Here is a 14,280-nt window from a genome sequence, read left to right on the forward strand (position 1 = left end):
AATGTGCCCCTAACCTATCCATATCCCTTCTTAGATTCCTGATGTCCCCATACCCACCGACCTATATTTGTATTGCCAGAAAATGTGGATACATTACCCTCTGCCCCTTCTTTAAAGTTATTCATATAGATAGTAAATCATTGAGTCAAATAGCACTCCACAGGGACAAGAGGGGATCATTAGAGGAGTAGGTCTGGGAGGCAATAATGTCAGAGAAGGTGAGGTCAGAGAGGTGTGACATCATAGAAGGGTCAAGGGGCAAGTTTAGAGGGGTGTAGGGTCAGAGAGGAGGAGTCAGAAGGGTTGGGTCAAAGAGAAGCTAGACAGTGCAGGTCAAGGGGAAGAGTCAAGGAGGGGAGGGGTCTGGGGTGGAGTTATAGAGAGGCAAGTGGGGGGGGGAGAGTTAGAGAGAGGTGGGAGTAGGGGTGTAGAGGGGGTGGGGTTAGTAAGGGATGGGGTCAGAAGTGGTTCAGGGTGGAGTTACATGTAGTGGGGTCAGGGAATGGATGAGAGAGGGGTGCGGTCGGGGTTAGAGTTAGAGAGGGTTGGGTCAGGGGTAGGTTAGAGAGAGTCTTGGTCAGGAGGTTGTTAGAGAGGGGTGGGTTATGGTTGGGGTTAGAGACGGGTGGAGTTAGAGGTAGTGGGGTCGGGGATGATTAGAGAGAAGCAGGGTTGGGTTGGAGAGGATAGGTCAGACGGTTGAATTAGGTGTTGGGTTAGAGAGGGGTGTGTCCATGGGTGGAATAGGGAGGGGAGGGGAGGGGAGGGGAGGGGTCAGGGGAGTGGAGTTAGAGTGGGTGGGGTCAGGGGTGTACTGTACTGGAGAGGGTTGGGACGGGGTGGAGTTAGAGGGTGGATGTGGGAGGGGTAGGGTTGAATGAGTGGGGGGGTGGAGTTAGAGGGGTGGGGTGGGGTGGGGTGGGGTGGGGTGGGGTTGGGTTGAGGGTAGAGTTAAAGGGACGGGGTTGCGGTGGGGTATTAGAGGGGGTGAGGTTAGTGGGGATGGGGTTGGGGTTAGAGGTGGGTGGGGTTACAGGTAATGGGGTGGGGTTAGAAGGGACGGGGACGGGGATGGGGTTAGAGGGGTGTGGGGGTAAAGAGGGTGGGGTTAGAGGGGTGTGGGGGTAAAGAGGGTGGGGTTAGAGGGGGTGGTGGGATGGGGTTAGAGGGAGAGGGGGAGGGGGAGGGTGGGGCTGGGGCTGGGGCTAGTGGGGGGGTGGGGGGACTGGGACTGGGGCTGGGGCTAGAGGGTGGTGGTGGTGGTGGTGGTGCTGGGGCTAGGAGGGGGTGGGGCTAGAGGGGACGGGGGTGGGGCTTGGGCTGGGGCTAGAGTGGGGTAGGGGTAGGGGTGGGGCTAGAGCGACGGGGGTGGGGTTAGGGGGGTGTGGTTACAGGGGTGGGGTTAGAGGGGGTGGGACTAGGGGCGTGGTTAGAGGGGACGGGGGTGGGGCTAGGTGCGTGGTTGGGGCTAGGGGCGTGGTTAGAGGGGACGGGGGTGGGGCTGGAGGGAGTGGGGCTAGAGGGAGTGGGGCTAGAGGGAGTGGGGCTAGGGGCGTGGTTAGAGGGGACGGGGGTGGGGCTAGAGGGCCGTGTTGAGGCGAATGCGGGCTGTCCGGCCTATCGGGGTTTGCTGTTGAAGAGCGGGATGGTGACCTGCCGAGTGTGTGAGGAGGTGCCGCCGAAATATCGGTGTCCGCGCTGCGGCCTGCGTTAGTGAGTGCTGCCCGGTGTTGTTTACAACTCGAGCCCACGGCTGCCCTGCGGCCTGCTCCAGTGACTGGCGTACAGCCCTCCCTGAGCCGGGCCGGGCCATGTGGAGGGACTCGCTGAGGGGAGAAACCTACAGCCCATGGTGGCCTGGGCCTCGCTGTGATGGTCTCAGTGGTCAAATAGCTGGGTCCCTGAACACAAGATCCAGCTGAGATCTGGGATTTTCCTCTGTATCCCCCTGCAGCCTCATATTGTTTTGAGTAACTGTATCGATTTTACGTTTCTTGCAGTTGAAATAACTAGTTATTGTCAGTCCATTACCTCCTGCGATCTGCTATTCTCCTTCCCATTATGTACAACGTTGGAAACTTGTACAAAGTGCAGAATATGTCGTGTATATCAAAGTCTAAGGGATCAAACATTTTTAAAATGTGCAGGGGATTGACACCAACACCCAGGGACCATCACTGGTTACTTCCCTCTGGCTTGAGAAACAAGTCTCACCACCACTGTTATAGTTCCTGTTCTTAGGCTATTGTTTTCACTGATGCTACTAGCGCCCTGTTATTGTCATGGGCTTAAATTTTGCAAACTGTTGTATAACTTTGGATCCAATGTTCCTGTGAGGTTCTATGGCTGTGCAGTCTAAATCTTACTGTGTGGGCCTTGTGCACAACCTCAAAAAGAAAACTTGAACAATGAATATAGAATAATGGGCAGCAACCAGCAACAGGTTTTTGAAGTGAACAATGGTGATGTTTACAACCTGATGAAGGGCTTATTTCTGAAACGTCAACTCTCCTGCTCCTAGAATGTTGCCTGACCTGCCAGGCTTTTCCAGCACCACACTCTTGACTGATCTCCAGCACTTGCAGTCCTAACTTTTTCCTAGATGCTTACAACCACCTAATAAGTATTGTTGTAATTGTAATACTGTTTTTTTTATTTATTTTCAGTTGTTCTGTAGGATGCTACAAGAAACACAAAGGTATGAATTGTTCTTTGATTACCTAAAAATGTTCTTCAAATTATAATAAGAAAGAACAAAGTTATTCGGCAAACTACACTGGTCAAACAGTATATATGGAAAGGAACAATGGCCTTTCTTCAACCTGAAATATTAACTGGTTCTGTTCTCAGTAGTTACTTAATACTTTGGTCCAACTCATCCATGTCAACCAAATATCCTAATCTAGTCCCATTTACCTGTATTTGGCCCTTATCCCTCCAAACCCTTCCTATTCATATACCCATCCAGATGCCTTTTAAATGTTGCAATTGTACCAACCTCCACCACTTCATCTGGCGGCACATTTCATGCACACACCACTCTGTGTGGAAAAGGTTGCCTCTTTGGTCCCTTTTATATCTTTCCCCTTTCACCCTAACACTATGCCCTCTTGTTCTGGACCCCACCCCACCCCACCCCACCCCACCCCACCCCACCAACTGTTTATTTACCTATCTGAGCCCCTCATGATTTTATAAACCTCTAAAGTCAGCCCCTGCCTATTCATCCTCTCCTTATAGCTCAAATCTTCCAACCCTGGCAACATCTTGTAAATCTTTTCTGAACCCTTTCAGGTTTCACAGCATCCTTCTGATAGAAAGGAGATCAGAATTGTGCACAATATTCCAAAAGTGGCCTAACCACTGTCCTGTACAGTCTCAGCACGATCTCCCAACTCTTATACTCAATGCGCTGACCAATGAAAGAAAGCATACCAAATGCCTTCTCACTAGCCTATCTACCTATGACTCTACTTTTAAGGAGCTATGAATCTGCAGTTCAAGGTCTCTTTGATCAGCGACAAGCCTCTGGACCTTACCATTTGGTGTATAAGTCCTGCTCTGATTTGCTTTTCCAAAATGCAGCACCTCACAATTACATAAATTAAACTCCATCTGCCACTCCTCAGCCCATTGGCCAATCTAATCAAGATCCCATTATACTTTGAGGTAACCTCCTTCGCTGTCCACTACACCTCCAATTCTGGTATCATATGCGAACTTACTAACTATACCTCCCTATGCTCACATCCAAATCATTTATAAGTGCACCCAGCACTGATCCTTGTCGCACTCCACTGGTCACAGACTTCCAGCCTGAAAAACAAACCTCCATCACCACCCTCTGTCTTCTCCCTTTGTATTCAAGTGGCTACTTCTCCCTGTATTCCATGAGATCTAACCTTGCTCATGAGTTTCCCATGGGGAACTTTGTCAAACGCCTTACTGAACTCCATATAGATCACATCCACCGCTCTGCCCTCAACAATCCTCTTTTTTTTAACTTCTTCAAAAAACTCAATCAAGTTTGTGAGACATGACCTCCCACACATAAAGCCATGTTGACTATCCCTAATCAGTCCTTGTCTTTCTAAATACATCTAAATCCTGTCCCTCAGGATTCCCTCCAACAACTTGCCCACCACCGAAGTCAGGCTCGTTTATAGTTCCCTGGCTTGTCCTTACCACCTTTTCTTAAATAGTAGCACCACGTTAGCCAACCTCCAGTCTTCCAGCACCTCACCTGTGACTATTTATGATATAAATAACTCAGCAAGGGGCCCAGCAATCGCTTCCCACAGAGTTCTAGGGTACACCTAATTAGGCCTTAGGGATTTATCCACCTTTGTGTTTCAAGACATCCAGGACCTTCTCTGTAATGTGGACATTTTTCAAGATGTCACCATCTATTTTCCTACCTTCTACAGCTTTCATATCCTTCTCCATATTGACTGAAGTTTTAACAGATATGTCTTCTTAATTTGTAGGGTCATACAATATGGAATTTAAGACATCCAGTATCTGTATATTTTGCTTTTGGAGGTGAGGCTGAAATTACTTGATGAGTCATTGTGAAATATTCAAATTTCCAAAGCTGCTAGTATAACATCAGCTCTAGTGTTTGAAGAGAGATTGTAAACCTCTAAGATTAGTGCTTCCCTTAGGTGGGTGGGGGATGGAAATGATGTCCAGTAGCCATCAGTTTGGATGTCCACAGTTGTAGCAAAGAATTCCAGAAATGTCAGTTGTTATCTAGGGCCTGCTTTATTAAAAGGTCAGAAGTCACATGACACCAGGTTCCCTGACGAAGGAGGAGTGCTCCAAAAGCTAGTGATTTCAAATAAACTTGTTGGACTATAACCTGGTATCATGTGACTTCTGATTTTGTCCACTCCAATCCAATACTGGTACCTCTGCATCATTATTAAAAGTAGGTCATGAATAGAAGGCTTTCATCTTTAATTTATTAACATTCTTTGTCTCATTTTGTTCTGATTTTAAATTGAGATATTATGTCTCCTTTATTTGTAAGAGTAGTGCATGCAGTGTCTATGTACAGTACAGCAAATTACAAGGCCAAATTAAAATCTGCATTTAGATGTCCTGTGTCCAAATTGTATTATTGTTTGGAGCCTTGACCTTTTGAAAGATATTATTGTTCAAATTACACTAGTTGTTCTTTAGTGTGAAATCTTAGTGTCTGACAAGTCTCTGTACTTGGTGATTTTATCTGACTTTTAGACTATAAAAACATAATGAATAGGAACAGGAGTAAGTGATTTGAGCCTGCTCCACCTTTCAGTAGGATCATGGTTGATGGTCATGGTCATGATTCATGGCTGATCTGACATTCCTCACATCTACTTTCCTGCCCTTGTACTTTCTGGATTAATGCATTCTTACACAGCACAGCTTCTCCAATTAGAACTTCTGAACCCATTGACTTTAATGTGCTTAAATAGTAATTCAATTAATTCAAATATCTTGGTGTGGATTTTGTATTACCTTGGGTCCCAATTGTTTCAATGTTTTATGGCCATTTTAAGTTTGGACATAGTATAATGACATTGGAAGAATACTTAGGGATAACCTAACAAAATAGACACACTAGTGGATAAATTTACAGGTGTAACTTGTAATTTGCCATCCCTGAAGAAGGGCTCATGCCAGAAACGTCGATTCTCCTGCTCCTTGGATGCTGCCTGACCTGCTGCGCTTTCCCAGCAACACATTTTCAGCTCTGATCTCCAGCATCTGCAGTCCTCACTTTCTCCTATCTGGCTCATTGAGCCTGCTGTACCATTCATTAAGATCATTGATGATCTTTCCCTGGTCTCAGCTCCACTTACCCACCTTCTCACGATAACCCTTAATTCCTTCATTGTTTTTAAAGCTAAAGTAGATTTTATTTTGAACAGTGACGGAACTAGTGCTAACTACGTCACTGGGTAGGGAATTCCATAGATTCACAACCTTCTGGGTGAAAAAGTTCCTTCTGAATTCAGTCCTAAATCTGCTTGCCTGAATTTTGAGGCTATGTCCTCTTGTCTGAGTTTCATCCTCTCTACATTTATCTTATCTATTCTATTCATAATTTTAAATGTTTCTATATGATCCCTCCCTCATTCTTCTAAATTCTAATGAATATAATCCCAGTCTACTCAGTCTCTCCTCAGTTGCCAACCCCCTCAAATCTGGAATCAATCTAGTGAACCCCCTCTGCATCACCTGTGGCAGTTATCCCTTTTCTTACAGTCCTTCCTTTTCAGTGGAATATACTTTTACTGAGCACTTTGAAAAATTGCTTTGAAAGACCTCCACTGTTCGTTAACTGTCCCATCAAAGTCTTTGTTTCCAGTCTAATTTAGCCAAGTCCTCCCTCATCCTATTGTAGTCTCCCTTGTTTCAGCACAGGCCCCTAGTATTGGATTTTATCTTCTCACTTTCCATCTGTATTCAAAATTCAACTATACTGTGATCACTCCTTCCAAGAGGATCCCTAACTATGAATTATTCCTGTCTCATTACAAAGGACCAGATCTAGGATAGCTTGCTCCCTCATAGCTTTCTTGAACAGTATGTAATGGAACCTATCGCGGATACACTCAACGAACTCCTCATCAAGGCTACCCTGACTGAGCTGTTTCAACCAATTGTTATGTAGAATAAAATCCCCCATGATAATTGCCATACCATTTTTACAGGCATTAGTTATTTAGAGTCATAGACGTAGAGATTTAGAGCACAGAAACAGACTCTTCAATCCAACCCGTCCATGCCGACCAGATATCCCAACCTAATCTATTCCCACCTGCCAGCACCTGGCCCATATCCCTCCAAACCCTTCCTTATTCATATACCCATCCAGATGCCTTTTAAATGTGGCAATTGTACCAGCCTCCTCCACATCCTCTGGCAGCTCATTCCATACATATACCATGTACCACCCTGAGTGAAAAGGTTTCCCCCTTCGGTCTCTTTTCTATCTTGCCCCTCTCGCCCTAAACCTATACTCTCTAGTTCTGGACTTCCCCACCCCAGGGAAAAGACTTTGTCTATTTATCTTATTCATGCCCCTCATTATTTTATAAAGCTCTATAAGGTCACCCCTCAGCCTCTAACCCTCTAGGGAAAACAGCCCTAGACTATTCAACCTCTTCCTACAGCTCAAATCCTCCAACTCTGGCAACATCCTTGTAAATCTTTTCTGAACCCTTTCAAATTTCACAACATCTTTGCAAGACCAGAATTGCATGCAATATTCCAACAGTGGCCTAACCAATGTCCTGTACAGTCGCAACATGACCTCCCAACTCCTGCACTCCATACTCTGACCAATGTGATGTTGTTATTTGGTGGCATATAGACTGGATCTATTAGTGACTTTTTCTTTGAAATTCTAATTTCCACCCAAATGGATTCAACCTTTTTCTCCATAGGCATAGACAGGTCTACGTAGGTAGACAGGATAGTGAAGGAGGCATTTTGTATGTTTCCCTTTATTGGCCAGTGCACTGAGTACAGGAGTTAGAAGGGCATGTTGTAGCTGTACAGGACGTTGGTTAAGCCACTCTTGGAATACCATATATAATCTAGTCTCCCAACTATAGTAAGGATGCTGTGAAACTTGAAATGATTCAGAAAAGGTTTTCAAGGATGTTGCCAGAGTTGGAGGGTTTGAGCTAAAGGGAGAGACTTTTTCCCTGGAACATCTGAGGCAGCGAGGTGACATTAGAGGTTTTATGAAGTCATGAGGGGCATGGGTTTGGTAAATAGCCAAGGTTTTTTCCCTGGCATGGGGAGTCCAAAACTAGACAGTATAGGTTTAGGGTTAGAGGGGAAAGATTTAAAATGGACCTAAAGGGGCAACTTTTTCACACAGAGGGTCATGTATGTATGGAATGAGCTGCCAGAGCAAGTGGTGAAGGCTGGTACAATTACAGCATTTAAAAGGCACCTGGATGGGTACATGAACAGGAAGGGTTTAGAGAGATATGGGCAAAATGCTGGAAAATGGGACCAGATATATTTGGGATATCTGGTTGGCATGGACGAGTTTTAACAGTTGGACCAAAGCTTTAGCGTGTACTTACTGTAAAATAACTAAATCAGCACTTTATTTTAGTAGATGATTGTAAACCCCAGGAGTCTGGTTCAAAGCTTTCCCCAGCATTAAAGGAACCTATACAGCAAGACAGCAATGGTAAGATATGCTGTTGACTATGGTAATTAAAAAAGTATCTACAAGGCTTGAACTGTTTGAGTTCATGTGTTTTTCAAAATATTTTGAGCCATGAACACAAGTTCCATTGAATGAGTTTTACTGCAGCTATACCATGCTAATGCAAATATATGGTACTAGAAATAAAAAACAGCCAATAGAGAGGATTTTCTCTATCGACTGTATTAAACACAAATCTCTTAACCTGCAATATTCTCTGTTCTGAGCTGCACACTTTTGTCTGAGTCACAAACTTTGTTCTTTTGCTAAAGTTCTAATAAACAACGGGGCTGGATGAAAATAGTCATATTCAAGCAATGTAGCATGGAGACAGACCTTTTGGTCCAACTAGTCTGCACCAACCATGTTCCCAAATTATTGTCTCACCTACCTGCATTTGACCCATATCCCTCCAAACATTTTCTAATCATGTACTTATCCAAATATTTTTAAAATGTTTTAATTGTACTTGCACCCACCACTTCCCCACATAGTTCTTTCTGTGTATTTTTTTTAAAAATAGCTCATTTTTAAAAAAAAATCTTTCTCCTCACCATTAAAATATGCACCTTTAGTTTTGAACTCTCCCACCTTGGGGGGGGCGGGGGGAGAGACCTTGGCTATTCAGCTCATCTATGTCCCTCATGATTTTATAATTCTCTGTAAAGTCACCTCTAAACCACCTATCCTACAGTGAAAAAAGATCCAGCCTATTTTCATAACTTCAATCTTCCATTCCTGGCAACATTCTGGTAAATATTTTCTGAACCTTCTCCAGTTTAATATCCTTCCTATAGCAGGGAACGAGAACTGCACAGAATACTTCAGAAGACGCCTCAATGTCCTGTACAACCTCAACACGACATCCTGACGACGACTCAAATTTCTGTGCAATGAAGACAAATCTAACGCCACCTTAACTACCCTATCTACCTGTGATGCAAATTTCAAAGGATTATGTACCTAAATCCCTAGGTCTCTTTGTTGTACAACACTACCCATGGAACTCCCACCCTAACAATATTGTGGGTTTATCTGCATCAAATGGGCTGCGGAGGTTCAAGAAGGCAGCTCACCACCACCGTCTCAAAATGCACACAGGAGAGGACAATAAAACATTGATAGGCAGCATTCAAAGGTTGTGAAATAGATTAAAATTTCATATACACAAAACATCAATCAATCTCTCCCCTTAAAATACCATCTATGCTGTGTTTTAAGCATTTTCTAGATTTCAGTTATACAGTAGCGCCTCGACATACGAACGACCTCATTCATGAACAAATTGGTTTACGAACAGGATTGTACATAAAATTTTGCTTCAACGTATGTACGAAATTCAAGGTACGTACGCAAAAAGCCCATGTGCGACCACGTGATTTCATTGTACTGCTTTGCTACGCGCTTGTTGAACGCAAAAGCCATCGGGCCCTGCTTGATCTCATTCAGTTCGTTTTTGGCGCGTGCGCTGTGAACAGCGTTCGTTGCTCCGTCCAAGCATTCTTACGCTATCCGAACAATGGGAAAAATTGATTCAGTTCGTGAACCAGGTCCTGGAACAGATTAAGTTTGTAAGTCGAGGCACTACTGTACTTAAAACTTCAGGTGCTTAAAGTCAATGTTTCTGGAGACATTAACCATTTTTCAGGTTCTCTGTAATCGCTCATAATTCAGGAGCTACCTTTCAACTCTGTCATTTGAGATCTGTTGAAAACCTTTTATGTTAGTAGGACACTACTCCGGCACAGATGAAATCTTGGATAATGGTGAAGAATCTGATCGTGTACCACTAGAGAAACTGAGACGACTGGGTATGTAGACAAAAGAAAAAACTGACTGTGAAAACAAAAACTTTTTCTAATATTTGCAGTTGGGAAATAGTGATTAGAATTAGTTGATTTAATATTTGGTGTTTATGCACTTGAGTTTCACATAATTCTTGCACAGCAATCATTTGAAATGGGTTTGACTGCAAATTGTCTCCTTTTTATTCTTGCATTGGATTTGAACATTACTGTTGATTGCCCTTAAAACGAGTGACTTGCTAAAGCATTGCAGGTAGTAGTTAAGATTCGACCCTATTGCTGTAAATCTAGAGTCAGCATGTAAGCCATGCCATGTAACACTGGCAGCTTACATAAAGGATATTGTGAACCAGGTAGGTTTTCACAACTATAGTTTCATGGCACCTTTACTGAGACAATTTGTATATTCCAGATGTATCAGTTGCATTTAAACTCTTCCAGATGGGTTTTGAATCTGTGTCAGAATACAAGTATTAGTCTTGACCTGTGGATTACTGATTCAGTGGTGTTAATACAAATTTACTACCTCTGCCTTAATGCAGCATGATGGTACCATTCTCCCTTGGGTTAAAGGGAAATATTAATTTGCACTGCTTATTGTGTAACAGTATTTGTAGTGGCCAGGGCTCAAAATACACAGATGGTGGGCAAATTTGCCCCCAAAACACTTGAGTAACCTTCAGTTACAGGGCAACAATCCAAGAAAAGTGGTCCATAAGCAAAATTGACAAGTTGAAAAGGAGCAATAAGCAGTTAGGCATTTGTGGCAGTGAGGAAGCTGTAAGCTGTGCGCTATAGTCTTTTGGTGGTGAGGGAGGTGATAGAGGTAGATTGTATCTGCCAGGGGAAGGAGGAGGCAGCTACAAAGGTGGGGAGCTGGATGAAGTCTGCTTCTAAAAGGCTCTGGGCTGGGGAGAGGCTGCAAGAAGTGAATGGAAGGAAGTTTCAGAGCAGGGAGTAAACTTTAAACCCATCAACAAGGGATTGCTAAGTGAACTGGAAGCTGGAAAAGTTTGATATAGAGGATGACTGCCCTCCCAAAAAAAAGTGGACTCTCTAGCTTAAGGTTCCAGTGCTTAGGAACTACAATTAGGGTGAAAATGCAGTGGATGCTATTGTAGTGAACACTGCATCAATTGTTATATTTAAATTGGAGAATTGAGGACTGATATGCAGTAACTAGGTTGCAATTACCTCGTTAAAATATTCTAGCATTATGCTATAGAAGCATGTTGGCTTACAGCAATACTAGTCTGAAACTGCCCGATTTCGGAAGCTAAGAGGACTCAGGTCTGATTACTATTTAGGCGGGAAACTGTCTGAGAATACCAGGTACAATAGGCTTTTTCTGCCAGTAGTGGTTGCTCACATCACCCCTCTGCATTTGTAGTACAGAGATATAAAAGTATAGCACAGAAACAGATCATTTGGTCCAACTCATCCATGCCAACCAGATATCCTTGTGGAGAAGTACTTGTAAATCGGAAATCATAGGTTTGGTCTCCCCTTTCACCTAGCATTAGTTACTGATTACTGGACCTGCCATGAACCGACGGACGTTGAATGTTTGTCATTACTTTACTATATATATTTTTTAAAAGTTCTTTCCCTTCAGGATATAGATGCACATTGGCATAAGTCTGCTTCAGCTATGTTTAAAGTCATGACTTTTTTGATATAGAATTGTCATTTAATTTTGGGGGGGAAAAATACTTATGCCTGTTTTGTGCCAATATAAAATACTGATTTCAGTAAGAAATTAATGCTTTCCTTGTGTATTGTGGCTCTAAGCTTAAGGGAAATTTGATAATCAATCGAGGATATTGTTGAATTCCTCTAATTCTGTTTCAGCAGGAGTCCACATACCCTATATGTCAACAAAGGTACAGACGGTAATGTTAGCTGAGTGATTGCATCTGTTAATGTACGGATTTTTAAGAATGAGAAAGGAGCTCCGAAATAGAAGTAGTCCCAAAAAAATCAATAGGCAATCCTGAACTATTGCTCTCCACCAGGGAAAAATAATTGACTCCTTGTAATGGTCAGTGGACTCCAGCCAATACTGTTCCCAGATCATAGGAGATACAATTAGTTTAGAGAGGTAATTGTATGTTTGGAAGCAGCCTTAGTCCTTGCTGGATCTCTGAAAACCACCTTGTGAGGTAATACAGCATCTTTTTATATCTGTGGTACCAGGGCAAATGTTTCAGAAACACCCTTTCACACTGCCAACTACATTCTCTGGAATGTTCCTGATGGAGTGGCCTGAGGTTTTTAAGATGTTTGTTTCAATAAGTTCTTGCATTCCGATTCATTCAATTTCTGTCATTCCAATAGCAGGATCAGAGAAGTTGAAGGGTCTACTTTGCAACCCACACCTTAAACAGTTGCTGTTGACAGTAGACAAGGCGGAGGATAAAGAAAGCATCATGAAGACAGCTATGCAGGAACCAATTTTTGTGGAATTTGCAGATCAGTGTTTACAAATAGTTGAACCCCCAGAGAAAGAAAATGAAACTGTTGTATCCTAGTATAAACTCTCCGACCTTTGAGTAAATACTTTTGTAATTACTTTGTAAGATATATAGCTATTCTGATTTTAATTAGGTTTTTCCACTGGATTGAAAAATAAACATCTTGGGTGTTCAGTGACTGGGCTGTGATGCCAGTACTTTGATGTATTATTTTGCAGTGTTTTATTAAAATATTTTTCTTTAAGGTGTTCAGAAAAACAAACAATCCAATACTGGTACCTACCAATGACCTGAAATAAATAGTCTTGCTTTTCTATACCATTACCAAATAAAATAATTCAATTTTCTCAATTCCTTGTACACTAAGAATCTATTGCTCCATTTATTTTTTATTTCTATCTGAACTCATAGTTTTTGTCTGATTTAGTTTGAGCTTATGTGGGCTGAAAATGTGTTGCTGGAAAAGCGCAGCAAGTCAGGCAGCATCCAAGGAGCAGGAGAATTGACGTTTTGGGCATGAGCCCTTCTTCAGGATCCTTGCAAATTTGCAAGGATGCCTTCCTTGAAACTGCAAATCCTCTTGCAAGGATGCCTTCCTTGAAGAAGCTCTCTTCCTCCCTCCACTGCAAATCCCTTCTGAGCTTATGTCCCTATAATTTGAAAATAAGTGAAATACCATCTGCATGTCACCAGTACCACAAAAATATCAGTTTACTCCAGTTCTAACTAATCCTGTTTTTCTATGTAATTCTGTCACATTGTCTTGAAAGTACTAAAAGACTTGCCATATTTGCTTGCTTTGTACACTGATTTGTGGGTTAGTAACTAGATTAAACCTTTTAATAATGAATGAATCACTGTGCAACCACATTATAAAAAAATTTGCATAATAGCAGCACTATTAAAATGAAGGGTTATAATCAATACCCACTTTCCAAGTTCGCGCTATAGAAAGTGTCTCCAAATTTATCAATTGTGTTAACGAAATGCATGTTAGAGCAGAATGACTTGTACTGGGCTATTTGGGGGAAGGTGATGGCTTTGTGGTATTATCGCTAAGCTGTTAATCCAAAGATCCCACTGCTGTACTGGGAACCTGGGTTCACATCTACCACTGCAGATAGTGGAATTTGAATCCAATAAAAATCTGAAATTAAGAATCTAATGATGACCGTGAATTCCATTTGTCAATTGTTGGAAAAACCCATCTGGTTCATTAATGTCCTTTAGGGAAGAAAACCTGTGCTTATGGAATCTAGACTTCATAGGATTCCAGACCTCCAGCAATGTGGGTGATTCTGAACTGCCCTGCGGGCAATAAATCCTGGCCTACGCAGTGACATCCACATCCTGTGAATGATTAAAAAAGTATTCAGATCACTGAATTTATTATGAAAAACATTAGTTTTTTTTTAAAATTCACAGTACATGGGCATCCCTAACAAGATCAATACTTATTGGCCTTGGTCTAGTGAGCTGCTTTGAAATATCGTTGTGTATGTTCACCCATAATGTTTTGTGGAGGGAAATTACAAGACTTGAAATTGTAATTATTCTATTTCACAATAGTGGGTGACTTGGGGAACCTGCAGGATGTTTTTGACATGTCTGCTGCCCTTGTTGTAAAGGGTAGAGATCATGGTTTGGGAGATACTGTCAAGGAAGGTAAGAACATTAAGGTCCTCAGCAAGAGGGCTCGATGCACAATGGTGGTATCCCTATCTCTGGGCCAGAGTCAAGACCCATGTGCCCTAGCCATATTTCTTAAAATAAGTAAGAA

At 42.6% G+C, this 14,280-nt stretch overlaps 1 protein-coding gene across 7 annotated transcripts; it reads left to right on the plus strand.

The window, feature by feature from the left end:
- The first annotated feature begins 1,574 nt into the window (after nucleotides 1-1,574).
- Nucleotides 1,575-12,851, plus strand: znhit3 (zinc finger, HIT-type containing 3). 7 transcript variants are annotated; one of them, XM_072589592.1, is made up of 5 exons: nucleotides 1,575-1,713; nucleotides 2,667-2,698; nucleotides 8,126-8,203; nucleotides 9,949-10,032; nucleotides 12,364-12,851. In XM_072589592.1, exons 1-5 carry the CDS (start codon nucleotides 1,646-1,648, stop codon nucleotides 12,555-12,557), a joined length of 456 nt encoding a protein of 151 aa, XP_072445693.1. In that variant the 5' UTR covers nucleotides 1,575-1,645; the 3' UTR covers nucleotides 12,558-12,851. The 7 variants fall into 7 exon arrangements, with proteins under 7 accessions (XP_072445693.1, XP_072445696.1, XP_072445694.1 ...); XM_072589595.1 differs by having other exon boundaries at nucleotides 12,367-12,851; XM_072589593.1 differs by having other exon boundaries at nucleotides 9,952-10,032.
- Nucleotides 12,852-14,280: the final 1,429 nt, after the last annotated feature.

Source organism: Chiloscyllium punctatum, chromosome 19 (assembly GCF_047496795.1).
Source record: "Chiloscyllium punctatum isolate Juve2018m chromosome 19, sChiPun1.3, whole genome shotgun sequence".
NCBI lineage: Eukaryota > Metazoa > Chordata > Chondrichthyes > Orectolobiformes > Hemiscylliidae > Chiloscyllium > Chiloscyllium punctatum.

What these genes read in the sequence shown, in the direction of transcription:
- znhit3 (XM_072589592.1), top strand. Translation starts at nt 1,646, where the DNA reads ATGGTGACCTGCCGAGTGTGTGAGGAGGTGCCGCCGAAATATCGGTGT. An exon ending in TATACAGCAAGACAGCAATG is followed by an intron (nt 8,204 to 9,948) that starts GTAAGATATGCT and finishes CTTTTATGTTAG; the next exon opens with TAGGACACTACTCCGGCACA. An exon ending in AGAGAAACTGAGACGACTGG is followed by an intron (nt 10,033 to 12,363) that starts GTATGTAGACAA and finishes TCATTCCAATAG; the next exon opens with CAGGATCAGAGAAGTTGAAG.